This window comes from Channa argus, chromosome 1, assembly GCF_033026475.1.
Source record: "Channa argus isolate prfri chromosome 1, Channa argus male v1.0, whole genome shotgun sequence".
Classification (NCBI taxonomy): domain Eukaryota; kingdom Metazoa; phylum Chordata; class Actinopteri; order Anabantiformes; family Channidae; genus Channa; species Channa argus.
This window is the reverse complement of record NC_090197.1, coordinates 35,026,387-35,043,028: the sequence shown is the minus strand read 5'-3', so window position 1 is coordinate 35,043,028 and position 16,642 is coordinate 35,026,387. Positions and strand designations below refer to the sequence as shown.

At 37.6% G+C, this 16,642-nt stretch overlaps 1 protein-coding gene across 1 annotated transcript in view; it reads left to right on the top strand.

The window, feature by feature from the left end:
- The first annotated feature begins 444 nt into the window (after window positions 1–444).
- Window positions 445–16,642, top strand: part of cep170aa (centrosomal protein 170Aa) — a 42,281-nt gene continuing 26,083 nt past the window's right edge. Inside the window, exons 1-4 of the mRNA XM_067515577.1 lie at window positions 445–625; window positions 11,849–11,908; window positions 12,355–12,491; window positions 14,354–14,443. Coding sequence (XP_067371678.1) covers window positions 12,387–12,491; window positions 14,354–14,443 — 195 coding nt within the window. The 5' untranslated portion in view covers window positions 445–625; window positions 11,849–11,908; window positions 12,355–12,386. The remainder of the gene's footprint in view (window positions 626–11,848; window positions 11,909–12,354; window positions 12,492–14,353; window positions 14,444–16,642) is intronic.

Below are 16,642 nucleotides of genomic sequence, written 5' to 3'. Positions count from 1 at the left end.
TCATGCTGCAAACCAGTTAATCTTAATTCAGTACATAAAACATTATCTAAATTATCTTGTGTTACATTATGAAACTAAAAAGCCAAAGTAAGATGCAGTTTTCACTTTGTCCCATGCACAGGATGAGATGTAGACCTGTGACATAAATAATGCTCCATAATTTACCAGACCTTAATAGTGAATGCATCACACATATGCTAAAAAAAGGTGTTCAGACTGTGACTTGACAATAATAATGCTTAATAATGCTTTAGATTCACTAAGTTACTTATAATCCTAGTCACTACTATATTCGTGTGTTTGCTTGCTGATTCAGCTACTTGGACAGTATGTGTATTAAAACAAAGGGGTGCCAATGTCAGTATGCCGGGATTTTACTGTGAAGGTTTTGACCGGAAGTCGTTGGTCGTTATCCCCTGGAACTTTGCAGTGTGGGTGTCAGGACGTTCGTCCGCTCGCCGCTATTTCGCTGGGCGCAGGCGTTTATTGCTGAGCAACTGGGGGAGAAAAGGCCGACGCAAAGAGCCAGACTGAACCACAGGGCTGGGCTCCACACACACACACACACACACACACACACACACACGCACGCACGGTCAACAGCAGCACACCAGAACGAAAAGGGGTAAGTGATTGGAGAACTTATGTTGAACAAGCAGCCGAAAATTCTGCCTATTTGACAGCGGGCTCCTAGCTAGCTAGATAACAATCCAGTCGACCGTTAGTTACTCACGTGAAGTTACGCTAAACACAAAACAGTCGGTGCGCTTTTCTGTAGCCTATCTATTGATGTCAGTGTGGGGATGTCACTGTTCATAACGCGTTTGTTGTTCGATTGTAGAGCTTTTCGGATTAAAATCACCAAGCCCAAATTGTAACCTGTGCTGAAAACGTAATAAACAGGCGTATCAGTCCTGTTGTTCTCCTAACGGCTACGTAGACTCCCTGTTGGCTAACTGGATGGCTACTATTGTCAGCAGCAGCAGCAGCGGCAGCAGCATGACCAGCCTGCCCAGCCTGCCCCTGCTCCGCCTTTGCAAAGGGACACAGCCTTATCACTTTACCGTCTCTGTGGAAATCCCCGACCAAGTCTGTCTTCTATGCGGCTATTATATTTTGGGAGGGTTTTTTCTTCTTCTTTTTAATACTAGCAGTAGTTTGTCTATTAGTTGGAACCTCCTATAACCGCACAGAGGCCGTAGAGGCAGGATGCACGTCAATGAAGGTCGAACACATTGGGCGCTTTGTGTTTATGTCACTAGAAACATACCAGTCTGGGGGTTCTCTTTTTGAGTCTGTTATCATTTAATGGATATAGATTATACGACTAGTTTTCTCATTTTATGGTGCTTCAAAGATATCGGACCTCTTCTGAGTGGGGTCTTTGTTTTCGTGTGCAGATGTAGCTGGCCTAAGGACATGCCTCTGAGTTCTTTGTGCTGAGTTTGATTTCTGCTGCCATCATCACATAACGCGTAAAACTTGAGGAAATTGCGAAAGATGTACTGTAAATCTCATACTTTATGTTCGACACTGATATTTTTCGCCATGCCATCTTTCTTATGACACATTACATCCATTCCTAATCAAACCAATGGATACTTTCAAATTATCAAATAATTATTGTTTATTCATAAGAGGACTACATTTAGAATTTTGTCAAATTGCTAAAGGCAGATGGAGTACAAATACAAAACTAAACAATTGAAACTTCAGTAACTCTCTCACTTATCAATCTAGATCATTCCCCATAATTTCATCCAAGAGCATCAAAGGTAACAGTGAAAAATACTTGCATTCCTATTGAGGGTACTTGTGCATTCAGTCTACAGAAAAGTTACACAGACAATGCTTGCCGGGCTAATGGGTTCTTGGAAAGCTGGAGTGTACTGTATATACTTGCGCATAAGAGAGTCTTGTTAGTCTCCTCCTCCTGCCTCGACTGTAAGAATTCAAATTTTTTGGGAATGAGCCACAGAATTTGCAGATGACACCATGCGGTGCGGTTTTGCTGCTTGCTTTTCCTTTTATTCCTTCATTATGTCTTTTTCTGCCTCTTTCCTGTCCCAACTGCAAATGTGGCTGCCAGCAGGCTGGTCAGCTCTACTGGCGGTTGCATTTTTAAAAACTGTGTCAGTATCACAGGACGGTTGCTGCACTCATAGAGAGGAAACTATAGAGCAGCAATGTCCAAGCTAGGCTACAGCTCAGGCTGCCTCCCTACATGTCCATTAACACGGGTAAATTGCTCAACATAGCACAAGAAATCGTATCTATAAATAGTTTATGTATTTTTATATTTGTTGAATGTTCGTGAGTTCTGTTATTCCTTTTTAAAAGCAACAAATAATCACTGCCAAGTTATCATCACTGATTGGGCAATTTATTACTTCATATTTACTGCCATGAGGTGACCATAAATGCTAATCAAATAAAATGAAGTGACATCCTGTTTTCTCATCCTCTGCAACTTTCTATCTCATCTACCTTTAAAGTGTTTCAAGTTCAGCCTCATAATTCTTTGTATGACCTTGTAGTCAAGAGCGGTGTGTATGTGTAGTATAGGGTTTCCTTCAACAATATGAACCCATTTTTGGTTTAGTCTGTGGTTGGGATTCAGGACGTTGTTGTCCGGCCTGCCCACGGCCATTGTGTATAGTAGGAAGTTTAGGAAGTGAGTTCATTTTACTTCAGTGGACAGTGATTGTTATATGTGACTGAACAACAACACAGTGTAAAAAAGTCTACAGTGTTCTATTTAAGAGGTTTTTTATAATTGTGTTTTGTATTAGATTGTCTGTGGATTATATAACTGTGAATCTGACTTCTGTATTCTGCCAGAGTAGAAATGTTAAAGGGGTTACGGGAGTCAGATAGTTTCTCCTAGTGAGGCTCCTGCTTGTACATAGAGACAGAGGAAGGAACAAGGAAAGTGAATAGAAAAAAGTATGTTGTAAGAAATGTTTAGAGACAGTGCAGCAGAGCAAAAAACAATAAAAAATACATAATCATCAGTTTTTTCCCTTGTTATGGAACATCAAGGGTGTGTCTTGCTTTTTTCCTGCATTTAACTTCTCAAAATGAAAAATATAACCCATCTGTTTTGGGGTGTAACAGACTGTCCAGTGAGGTTCCGGTATTTTGTACTTCTTTCCACTGCAGATATTGATCTTGTATTTGGGCAGTTTCCTCTCCCATCTCTTCCTCTGCCAGGCGGTCCCTCATTGTCCTGTTATGCAAATTGTTTTTCTCTTAAGTGCCAGTGTAGATTTCAGTGTGCAAGGTTTCATTAATTTTGTCTGTTGCTGAGGCTATTGGTGTAAGCTACATTTAAGGTTGGTGCTGTAATTAACTGGGTAGGGTTGAACAAATATTAATGTCCCTGTTAAAGAGCCTTGGGTAAGTCATTATCTGCAGAACACGGGTTAAAAAAGACTATTAGATAATCGATATAGATGATGGTATACCTCGAATTTTGTAGGCAGGTCATACAGTGATTAATAAATATAGGATAAACATATTTTAACCTAGTGAAAAATAGGATTTTGTTTGAGGACACTGGACACACATAGATTTTAAAGCAAATAAATTAAAAAGCGTACATTTTAAAACACATAAACAGTATCACCCTCATGAAGGTAGGATTTATTGCAGTTGTATTTTATTAGACTGCATTAGTTTTTGCTTGGGATATACCTAAAAAATCTATTGTAAGCTATGTCATATTCACATATAAAACAGATCTACAGTAAATTGAAAAAGATAAAGAAATTCAATGAAACCTAATTGTGTTTGTGTATACTATTGTTATTATAGTAGTAATATTTTTTATATGTATTACTGCAGTTAAACATAATTCAATAATTATAATTATTGGATTTTAGATTAATCTTATTATTTTGCACAGTTAACCACTTGGATTATACAGTGTCATAAACTCATAAAAAAGTGCCTGATGCAATTTTACACGTTCCAAGTTTAAGGCCAGTAAGTTTGGGGAGTGGAAACCAGAGAACATTTGTGTTTTTTGTAACAGTTTTCCTGAAACTATTAATCCATTGTAAAAAGTGTTGACAGGTTATTATTTTTTCTAAGATAAACAAATGTAAATGAAAATCACTGAGAAAGATGTTGCAGGGCATGTGCTTCATTAATGCTTTTGTATTATTAATGATATATATAATTTCTTGATCAGTGCAAGAGCTTGTTCAGAATTCTAATTTTCCCTCATAGACTATACTTAAAAGATAACTATTTTTACAGACAGTACTTAAGGGCAGGTTGTTAGTTTTATTCTAATGCTTTACAATTCTCACATCTATGAAGTTTAACTTTCCATATATAGGTCTGTAGGTCATGTGGAACACAGGGGTCAAGCACGAGATGGGTTCTTGTCTTCAGGCCAGTGATGTGCTGGGTTGTGTATGGTGATAACTATGAAGCAGGCTGGATTAATGCTGACTAAATGAAGATGTTTGCTTCTTTGTTCCTTTTACCAACTGCTCATGTGATGCGTGTGTGGCCTCTTTCTGCACCATGTGGTTTTTGCTCCATGGGGCTGTTTTTTTGTCTTTCATCCATGTGCTGCAACTATTGTATATGCCACCTTAACACACTTACACACTTACAATCTTAAATGCACATGAGCACTCACATTCCTTCAGACTTGAGGTTGTAAACTGACAACTGACTGATTTATTATGTCTCTGTATGGTGCTATGATCATGTCATAAGAGATTAATGTTGTTTTATTTATTTTATTTATATTTACACAGCTGGCTGCATGAATGATAAACTATTTTCTAAACTTTTCTTTTTAATTTTTATATTTTCAAATTTGAGTTTACGATTTTTAACTGGGTCCAGAATGCATCCTTGTGGAAATCCCGTAGACAGATGGAGGGGAGGTGAATGATTATGTATTATTACACACTGAACGACTTGGCAAGTGTGATGCAATCCATTTTATGCTACCAGAGGAAAAATTTATATTGCACAATTTGTTCAATAATACCTGATGATTTACACTGTCATGAGGCTTTTTAAAATCAAGAAATATAGCACCAACAACACCACCCTTATCTAGCAATGATTTTATATTTTCTGAGTAAGCTAATTACAGTTTCAGTGGAATGTCTAGCACTAAACCCAAACTGCATTGGATGAAGGGTGAATGATGAAGTATTCAGATGATGTATGATCTTTTCAGCTATATGTTTCTCTGCGACTTTTGACGCTACAGGTAGAATACCGATTGGCCTAAAATTAAAACCAAAAAATGTTAAACTAAGATCTAAAACTGCAGACTTCCACACATTAGGGAATATTGCCCATGAAACTGATTGGGTTACGATTCTAGTTACTTGGTTGATTAGGTAGTTCTTTATGCTTTTTCAAGCAGTTCTTTCAACATAAGGGCATCAATACCAAAAATACCCTTAGTTCTAGATGGTTTTAGAGATGAAATGAGCTGTGAAATTTCAGTTTCAGTGATGTTCCTTATACTTAAGGCTGGCTCCAAATAGACAGTTGGGTAAGGATATAGGTTGTTAGGTGAAAATCACTGAGCTATACCTTCTACATCATCTATAAAAAAATATTGAAGGCATCTGCAACATCATGCCTATTGTTTGTCAGTTTTTTCATTTATACAAATTTCTATCGACTTATTTCTCTTGGGCTGTTTTCCTGTCGGATTTATTTATTTTTCCCAGATTGCTTTCAAGTTGCCTCAGCATTTTTAAAGCTTTCCTGTGTGGAATGATTTCCCTATCTTAATTCCATTTGAGAGTATACTTTATTGATTTTTATGTTCAGATTTTTTGCCCTCCCATTAAAAATGTCCCTTCTTGCATTCAGTTTTAATCACATTTGAATTTGTTCTGCTCGCACTCCGAAATGTTTATGGGCTCTCAGATTTGCTGTGCTCCACCTCGAACCCCGCTCCTTGCACTCAGGTGCTGCTGCACACTTACAAAACGTCTGCTCTTGGATCTCTGCACTCACACTCAGATTTTTTTTTTGTGGACAAACTGTGACAACACTATCAAAATTACCCAACCAATAGGCTTCACGCTGCATTGACCAACCATGGAAAATCAAGTATGGTACTGGGTTTAGCATTAGCATTATCCTGTGTATCTACAATGAGTTAAAATAAAGGAATCTTAAAGCTGCTATTTTACATTCCATGAGTTGTACAACCTGCTATGAAGGATTTAGAACATGAATCGTTGTCAAGCAGCCTGTCTCCAAATCCTTATCTCAGGTTAGTATCATTATTGGTTATTCGTTTTTACACTTTTAGCAGCATAGCTAACTAAAACAGAGTGGTCTTGGACTAAAGCTAAAAATGCATAGTAACAACCCACCAGACAGTCTGAGTATTTATTGGAAATAAGGTTTCAGGTTTAGAAATAGAATACACTGACACTAATAAAGGCCTTCTACCTACATACCAGTGCTAACCAAAACTAGCCAAGACTCCTGTGTGTATGGTTGAGTTTTAATTTGCTTATAATAACTACAAAGTTTGAATCACATCTTACTTATATGTCATGTCTGCCATGTCTGACAATTATGTTTGTTTAATTGAACTTTTATGTTTTTGTGGTTTGTAAGAAGTGTGTGTGTGTGTGTGCACACATATATATCAATGTGTGTTGTTTATGTTTGTACATGTAGGTGAGGACCTGACAAACCCAATTCTTCAAGTCATAACCTGGAAATACATGTTCCAGTATAATCCTAGATTCTGAATCCTCATTTGTGAACAATTTCTCTGGATGAGCCAGGGCCCACACAGGCTCCTGCCCTTGAAATTACATTAAAGCAAATTGTTAACACTATGTTGATTGTATTTTAAATCAATTGTGGTGGTGTAAAGAACCAAAATGGTGTAAAATAAATAAATAAAAACATTCAAATACTTAGACCTGAGATGCTGTACATGTTAGTTACACCTAGCTATGCTATCAAGTTTTTTGTTTAGTATGTTCTCCATTATACGGTGATTATTTTTTTAGGCTACTAATATTAATCTTAGCTGGGTGGACAAATAATATAAACAGTACTGATACAGTAGATTCAAAAAAGCAATAGAGTAAATCCTCCAAAATGGCATTGAAATATGTAAAAATAATGTAAATTTTGTTGTGGAAATTTCAGGGATCAAGTAAGGGGTTAACAGCTAACAGCTTTCATGCAGCAATGGAACAGATTATTTCCAAACGCTGTCTCTGGGCAGTGTTGAAATCGACAGTGCTACTATATATTTTTTAAATAGAATATTGTTACATCCAGCCATTGTATGATGAAATTATAACATACCTGAAGTGTGCCACATCATCAGCCTGTGTTGCTTTTTACCTGATAATTAATGTAGGGGTTAAAAGAAAAAAGGGAGACTGATGCCTACAATTCAGTAAGTTTTATTTTAAAAGATGGTTGACCTGGCATGTGAAACTACAGATTACTAGGACTCTGTAGAGGTAGAGATATTTTCTGTAGACCAGTTGCAGATGGTGAAAGCCTCCCTGGACGAGCTGCTACTCCCAGAATGCTGAAGATATCCTCCATCAAGTCCCACCCGCTGTGAGACACCTGAAATTACACAATTAGTGTTATTAATACAAAAACAACAACTACAACTCTGAATTGCTATATTGCCATTTATGTTGAGTTTATACAGCAGACTACACCTATGAATGTCATTGAGTTGAAATATGTGTTGATTAATGCATTTGTTAAGAAATATGCTGAGCTGGTATTTTTTTACAGTAGTTGGCAGATACATGTAGTTAATGGCATCTAATCAGTCCAGCAAATATTAAAAATGTACTGGATTTCTTTTTTCTATACGGTTCAGCAGTTATAACTGCTTTATCACTTGTTGGTGTAACAGTATAAATAAGTCTTGGTTTTAGGTTAGTTTAATTTTTACGCTTAAACCTGTTTTGTGTTCTCGTCAGCATCCCCCCATTCTGTGCTTGGTCGATGCAGCATGAATCCTATTGGTTGGGGAATTTTGAGTGTTGTCACAGTTTGTTCACAAAAAGAATCAGAGTGTGAGCACAGAGAAGTTTTGTAAACACGCAGCAGCAGCTAAGTGTGAAGAGGAGAGTTTGAGATGCGAGATGGGAGATTTTGAGTGCAAGGGCAAAAATCCTGAAAATAAAAATCATTAAAATATGCTCTCAAATTTGAAAAAAGGCTCTGGAATTAACATAGGGAAAACATTGCATACTCCGATTCCGACAAGTTCATTCGTACTCACACAAGGACAGAATCTGTTTTTACTGAGTTTTCTAGCCACAAGTGTCAAATTGTGTTTGGAAAGCACAGTAAACATATTAAAAGAATTTATAATTCTCTCTGGTCTGTTACTAAAGATTAAATGGATTTGGGTTCTGGTTGAAGTAGTAATTCTTAATCTAAAAAAATCTTATTTATCAGCAATTCCTTTAAGATTTTTCCTGCAAGAAGTTTCCTCCCAATTAATGTTAGAATATCCCATAATAATAATTTCTTTTTAAGTTACAATCCTTCAGTAGCTTCTCACATTTATCATAAAAAGCACTATTTGTACAGTGCTGGGTAGATACGTGTCACAGCCCACTTCCCATAGCCCACTTTTGCGTTGATGTGGTTTGTTTGTTTGTAGTTCATACTTTTTGCCATTCACATGTAATTGTTGATGGATGTACTCAGGAATCTGAGCCACATCAACATCAACAGACTTTATAGACAAAATTTATAAGCAGACTATAGACTAGAACACCTTTGACAGCTCCAGTCATACCTGCGGCCATCTTGAATACCTTGCATACCTCGTCTACTGTACCCTTTCATGTCTTTAGTTCCACAGTAGACTAAACCATTGGGGACTGGAAATGCTTTTGTCCATTTGCCTGTATAACCAGAGGTTATCTTGACTCTGTTGCTTGGCTTGTTCTTTACACCCCTGAGGGTCTCTAGACTTCCTTGATTTCTAAGCATCTCTAGGGTTGCAAGACCGATACAGCCTCCTTTGTCTAATCCTTATTGACATCGATTTGAACGTCCTAACTAACATTACATGAGCACTTTCAAGGGAATAAGCTGCTGCCTTTCTACTTTGTCCTTCAGTATTTTTTCTATTGGTCTTGTATACAGTATGCCCCCAAGGTGCTCTCCAGCACCTCATATCCTCTTTGCTTCTATTTGCTCACTTTTCATGATACTCCCTTTAGATTTCTTTGATAGGTTATTTTTTATACAGGTGCTGCTGTTTTCTTTGTTACTGTCTTTTCTAAGATACTGCAACTATTAATTGCTATTTACATCAGACCAGTCACAGTTGATGCTGCTGTAAACATGAAATACATTGCCCTCTGTCAGCCTTAGGATTCCGACTGGGAAAGACCAATCAGACATGAGAGCTCAGAACAGTAAATACCTAAAAGCTGTTTTGCTATGTCCAACTGTGAATGGCTTTTTATTTCCTATAAAATTACTGCACATACTGTGGGGACTGCCAAATATGTTTTTTATTTTATGAGTTAGCATCAATAATAGCTGTTGTAAATTTGGATGTAGCTGCACTTAGCATAAGACTTTAAAAGTTTAGATAGACAACCACACCCTTACTAGTCCTGTTTTGCCCTCATCATAAGATTCTGTCGAAATGTATGTGAAAAGAGTATGAGTTGTCCCTCTTTACTTGTCTGTCTCTTTCTCTATTAACTGTCTGTCTCATCTGTGTTAGCTTAGTATGTGAGTGTTTGTCCAAATGTGTGTGTGGAGGCTACACACAGCAGGCGTCAGGGTTTGTGATGTGGTGTGAGTCAGCTATCAGGGTCACTGTGGGAATGTGACAGTCTGGGAGGTTAGAGAGAAAAAGCAGATGAGTAGTGCTGACGGTTTACCCATCTGTTTCATCATCCTGGGATACACAATGCAGCCAGATGCTACGTGGAGAGCAGCAGCCACGTGTTGCTGGAAAGAAGCATATTAGGTGATGGTGGTAGATAAACTGGTACTAATATCACTTCCTGTCTCTCTTTACTTAACAAATTTGAATTGTTGAAAAGACGATTGTTAAAGAATGGAATGGAAACATAGCTGTAGGCTTTAATAACATCTCATATAACAAGAGCAATGTTCAAACTCTCCCCCTTTTTTTGGCTTTAAGATGAGCTTTTTCATGACAATGTTAGTCCGTTCTTTTGAGTTATAAATGAGAAGCCTCACTGCGGATGACACAGCACCTTGACACCTTTGAAATTAAGTGAGGAGAAAAAAAAAGTGTGTGAGTGAAAACCTATTGTTTAATGAGCATGTGTAAAGCAGACATTATTTGCTTTCCAGCTGTATCTCCTTCATCAGACCTACCATTGCATTCCTTCAGCTTCAGCTGTATCTTTTATGTTTGAAAGTTAGATGGTTGTGTTAAGTCACCACACAGGCTGGTATGAATCACATTCAAGCTTCTTAACCACATTCTCGTAAACCTTGCATTCTCCAGTAAGCGTGCAGGCTCTCTGATGGTTTGGTTACATTGTGGAGGAGAAACCACAGATAATTATAGTAGAATGACAGTGCTCTCTTTCTGAGTAGGTTTTCTCTGATAATGTACAATGTTGCTTTCAAGTACATATCTGGTTAATATCCACAATATCTGACACATGCTTGCCTGGGTCATGTAACAGCCATGCACATCATGCTGCATTAGCATAAGAAGCATTATAATCCTGCTTTTAAGTTTGTTTTGATTTAGTTAAATAAATTCTCATATTGTTCACTCTGTGTTCCCTTTTAGGTTGTATGTAGTTATTTTGTAGCTTAAGTGCTGGAGTGGGTTTGGTTGTATTTTAAGTATGAGAAACAAACATTTGGCTCATTCCAGGCAAATCCAGTCTTTCAAGTGAACTTTTTTGTCCCTATTCCCTTAGTCCACATATTTTCCTTCACTAACAACATTACATCCTCATTAAAAGGGTCACATGATATCAAACCTCATAGATATAATGAATGATTACTGCGATGGAAAACTGACCCTTTTCACATCAGCGACAACTCCTGATGTTATTGTCATGTTTCAAACAACATTATACAAGGAACTGTCAGAGCTGTACAGTTGAAAAATTGTCCAAGGGATTATTGAGTTGTTATAGTAAGTACTCATGAGGTCAAGTGAGCAAGAGTTTAGCTAAATAATCTTTAAATCCTCCAATGATGGACTTTTCTTGGCACTTTCTACACACGCCAGAGTCCCTGTTATTTTAATTCCACTTAAAATTACTATGAAAAGTGTGTGAAACAAATTGAAAAATCAAATCATTAAAAAATATTACCGCTGCTAAATTTTATAGCCAATACAGATAGCATCACCATCAGTTGGTTCAGTTTAATGCTTTTCTCCAAGGCCTGGACACTTATATGTCACAGTAACTGGCTTTGGCCTCCTTTAATAATCTAATGGAGAAAATGGGAAGGAGGGATACAAGAGAGAAAATAAATGTACTACTGGTTAGGTCGGCCAACATTCCTACATCACTTCCTCCTCCAACATCTGGCAATGATCAGGGCGTCAAGGAAGAAAGAAAGGACGTATCTTACTGGCTGCCTTAGTGTTTATTTTCAGGCATAGACAGTGAGGGATCAAATTACCGCCCACTCACCCTTATTCCCCTAACCAGCAATACGAAATGAAGATGAAGTGACAAGATGTGACAAGTGTTTTGATTTAATGTTTGTTCATATTTTTCATGCATCTGCATGTTGCATTACAATGCAATCTTGTCTATAACTGTGAAAGTAAATAAACAACAGCAAAAATAAAAGCTTCTGTTTCCTTCTTCTCTTTCAGGATGGCGTAGTTGTAGTGTGCTGTCAGTGATCTGCCAGCAGTGAGCTACCTGGACCAGAGGTGTGAAGTAAACTTCACAAAACCACACTAATTCCATTTTTTATATTTAAAGTAACTGACTTCATAAGATGCATTATCCTGCCATTATCTTTAAAATAAAGAAGAACAAAGCTGTCATTTTCAAATATTCAAATTTCAAAATTGCTCAAAATAGTGACAAGGCATGTTTCTCTTCTAAACATGTCCCTTAATTGATTTTTGCAAATGAATAAAACCCATATGTATTAGTCTAATTAATTAGCCCGTACTACCTCTTAAAGGTTTGCTTGTGTCCCAAATAAGTGAGAATTATGGTTAAAGTATCTGAATTGTCATTTGATTTGGTAAACAATTTAAGCTGTGAAAGCAGTATTACTGCTGTTGGATCTACTGCAGCTAAATGTCAGTTATACTTACTCAATAATAAATAATACTGAACAATTACTTATTTGCTTTTGTCTCCATAGGTGTGTGCTAGAGACAGCAGCCGGGTGCAGTGATGAGTTTGACATCTTGGTTCCTGGTGAGCAGCGGGGGCACTCGCCACCGACTCCCCCGTGAAATGATTTTTGTTGGCCGTGATGACTGTGAGCTTATGCTGCAGGTAGGAATGCTTAACACACCCTGTGTCCTACCTAGTTAAGTTTTAACATATTATGATAACTGGTCAAAACAAATAGCCTGACACATGTATTATGGTTCTTCCTAGTGGTTTATGTAGACTTCTGACATTGCAGTTCTCCATTGGAGTCCTCATGCAGTTGCTCTTGCAGCAGAAGAACTTTTTTATATGGTTGCATCTTTTTTTGTTTGTGTAAAAGGGGTATCTGTGCAGCTGTGCATATATTCGGAGAGACCACGTGTATGCTCATGTGTATTACTGGTCACTGTACTATTAATAGAAAGTGGGGCAGATACCTCTTGAGTAAGATCTTATCGGACTCAGTGAGTTGTAGTGGGTAGAGGGTGCACTGGTGGCTTCATCACTGTCTGATATGGCATTAAATATTTAGAGACGTTTTTGTTGTTAGCAGTACATCCAGAGGTGTAAATGTCAATGGTGACCTACACTCAGATATGTTTGCATGTGTTTCTTCTGTACTAGCACGTCCAAGGCTGTGAAGAATACACTCTTGTTACTACTGTGTTTGTAAAATTTACCCTGGCTTTTCAGATTGGTCTCTCTCTATCACATTTTTTAATAAATAATAATTTTTAAATCCAAGTGCATAGTATCAGTACTAATTTTCTCAAAACGTTTATTTTCTGTGTATACACACACACACACATATAATATATCAAACTTCATATATCAAACTTCAAAATAATGTATTTTACTGTTACTTGAGTGGCCTGAGTGTGTGTTTTGTAAATGTACAGTATTGTTCTCATCTTACAAAATTCCCCTGCTTGATTTTCATTTGTAAAACGCATATAAGTGGCTCTGACAGTTGAGCTACTTATGAACTGTGACTTCATGCTTACAATAATTAAAAAGGGGAAGTAACTCAGTGGTCACAGGAATAGTTTCCATGACCCTCTATCTATCTATATCTATATCTATATCTATATCTATATATCTATCTATCTATCTATCTATCTATATATATATATATATATATATATATATATATATATATATATGTGTGTGTGTGTGTGTGTGTGTGTGTGTGTGTGTGTGTGTGTGTGTGTGTGTGTGTAGATAAATAGATACATATAGATATAGATATGCACACACCTATATATACATACCCCTGATTCTCACCTTTTAGTTCTTTTGACCTGCTCCACATCTGCATTGTAAGTTGCCTTTGCTTATGAGCCAGTCAGCAGTGTATCTGTTACAGCAAGAATCCGCTTTCTCATGTGGTTTGAGTTACAGCAGGAAATCCAGTTGGTTTTTATGATGTTTGATTTGGCTAAATCTCACTAAGATAATCTATTACACGGTTCTCTCTGTAGTTGCTTCCCTTAGTTTTACTTCAACATCTTGTCATTTTATGCTTAAGTGTGCATAAGTGTCCACTTATCTTCTCGTTAAGCAAGGAGAGTCATTGGGTTAAAGGAAAGAGCCGTGTGAGAATTAAATAGAGATCGAGCTCATTGCACAAATTATCTCTGCTTTCTCTTGCTTAAATCATTGTTTTCCATGTTGTGCCATTCATGAGTTAGAATAAACCAAGTGTTGCACAACACTTTATTGCCCTTGATGAATTTCTTTGATGGATAGATGTTGAAACAAATTCACATATTTTTCAGATACAACTACTGTATTTGGAAAGTACAGATAAAACTGAAGCTAAAATGTATGATATGAAGAATCTAAAGGAATTTTTATGTAGAGCGGCAAAGATGAAGAGTAAAACAAGTGTTTTTGACCTGTGGATGTTCTACATCTGGACGAACTACATCTGGTCCCAATGACCAGAGCTCAGTAATCACCCATGTGTATCTTTTTGCTTGAAGTCCCGCAGTGTGGATAAGCAGCACGCAGTCATCAACTATGAGGCTGGGACTGACAAACACAAGGTCAAAGACCTGGGCAGCCTGAATGGGGTAAGTACATAGATAGAAATATGCAAAGAGAGAAGTTTGGACAAGTGATGGGTTTTCAAGCTTAAGGAAGAAAAAGAGAGACTAGAGGGAGATGAAGAGATATAGAGACTGCAAACAGAAGAACATTTGAGAGATACAGGGAATAATGAAGATATTGAAAGTAAAGTTAGAAAGAGATAAGGCTCTGAAAGGCTGGGGGTTAACCTGTTTTCGCAGTCAATATGAGTTTAATGTACTCACTCTCTGTGTTACTGAAGATTGCTATTACTGGATAAGGTCAGTTTCAATCAAAACCTAATTATTCAAATGTCTACTTGAGGGCACGGTCTGTGGTTCAAATGTGAACCAAAGGGTCACTGAACCACCACAACTCAAAACACACCCTTTGGGTCCTGCTCTCATACCCAAATACACTGTTGCCCATAAAGGTGAAAAAATGTTTTTCGGCCACGTCACTCTCTTTTTTACAAAGGTTAATTGTGGTTTCATTTTCACTCTGATATGTTTGGATGAAATGAATAAAGTTTTGAGAAGATATACACTTGATATGAATAAATGTGACTAAATCACATTGTCACAATAATTTCATGAAATGAGGTAAAAAATATTTTAATTCAACTTTAAGGGCAATGGGGTATATTTCCAAGTTGTTCATAGAGGGATTAATAGCACTTTATGAACAATTTGGTGACATTAATGAACCTTTAGAGGTACAACGGCTTGTCACTGGCACTGTACCCCCTAGAAGGTCACATTTGTGCCCTTCATACTGAGTACTCATTTGTAACCTTTGTGGTTTTTTTGGAGCAGAGAGCAGCAAAGCAATTTCTCACTGGTATGAATAATAAAATGTTTGAATAGGGAATCTTAATTTTACAAAAAAGTTTTTTGTGCCTGGCACAGACTGGGTCCTAAAATAGTATATTGACTAAATAAATAGTGCATATATGTATATAAATGTTGTGCGTGAATACACCACTAATAATGACCCAATTAAACAACCAGAGCTTGAGATAATGTTTTCAGTGATTTATTAATGAATTAGGTGCAAGGAGTGTAGAAGGGCTTCAAGAGGAGAACACTCATGAGGAATCTGGGAAAACAGGAGAGACAGATTAGTGCCAGCTCTAATAATATTCAATAGTATTCGCTGAGAGAAAAATGGGGCTTACTGGGGAGATGAAGTAAGAGAGATGAGTTGCGTAGAGATGAGAGTTCTGGTAGTGAGTGCGCATTGGGGCTCGTGCAACTGGGCCAAAGGAATGCTGAGAGTAGGGGAAAAGGAAGAAAGCGGAGATTCTCAGTATGACAGTCTCACATTAACTGATTAACTGATTCTCCTAGTACTCAAAATCAAAGTATGATGACCCAAATCCTATCCAAAAGTAGAACTAGGTCCAATAGACCAGATTAAGGGTGTCCGGAAGGGATATAAGGTTAGTAGAGCCAAGGTCCATAACAGTGAAGTCAGAATATTTCGGTCTGAATGTCGAGGGGAAACTAGAGATATTGAGAATGGGTGAGTCTGGAAGTGCTGATGTCAGAATAAAAGCCCAAAAGCGTAAGTAAAGCTGGAAACCATAACCCCTTTACCTTCCACATCTTTTCTAACTACTCTTTTAGCCCTTGGTATTTCTCAAGCTTCTCGTGTTCCTTCTACCTCATGTTGCTTTTTCTTGTGATTGGTACATCTACCACTACAGCCTTGTTCTTCTGTTTGTCTATAACTACTATGTCGGGATTTTGTGTCAGTCTGTATCTGGAAGTCCCACAGGGTCTTAGCTCTGTCCTTTTAAACAACCTTTGGAGGTGTGTCCCATTTTGACAGATGTTCCGGTACACTATGCCAACTACTTGGTTGTGACATTTCATGTATGCCCTGCCTGCTAGGATCTTAAACCCCGCTGTTATGTGCTGGATTGTCTCAGGGGCATGTTTGCACAGCCTGCACCTGGAGTCCTAACTGGTATGGTAGACTCCAGCCTCTATTGATCTTGTACTTAGGGCCCAGTCCTGTGCTTCTAGGCTTAGTGCCTCTGTGATGTCTTTCAGTCCAGACTTGTCCGGCCACTGGTAGGATTTTTTGATGTCAGCTACTTCTTCTATCATGTCAAAGAGATAAATATGAAGGTTAAGACAAATACAAAATTAGTGCTTTGCTTATTTTTCACAAGCTTAGTGTTACTGGCTAGAAATATC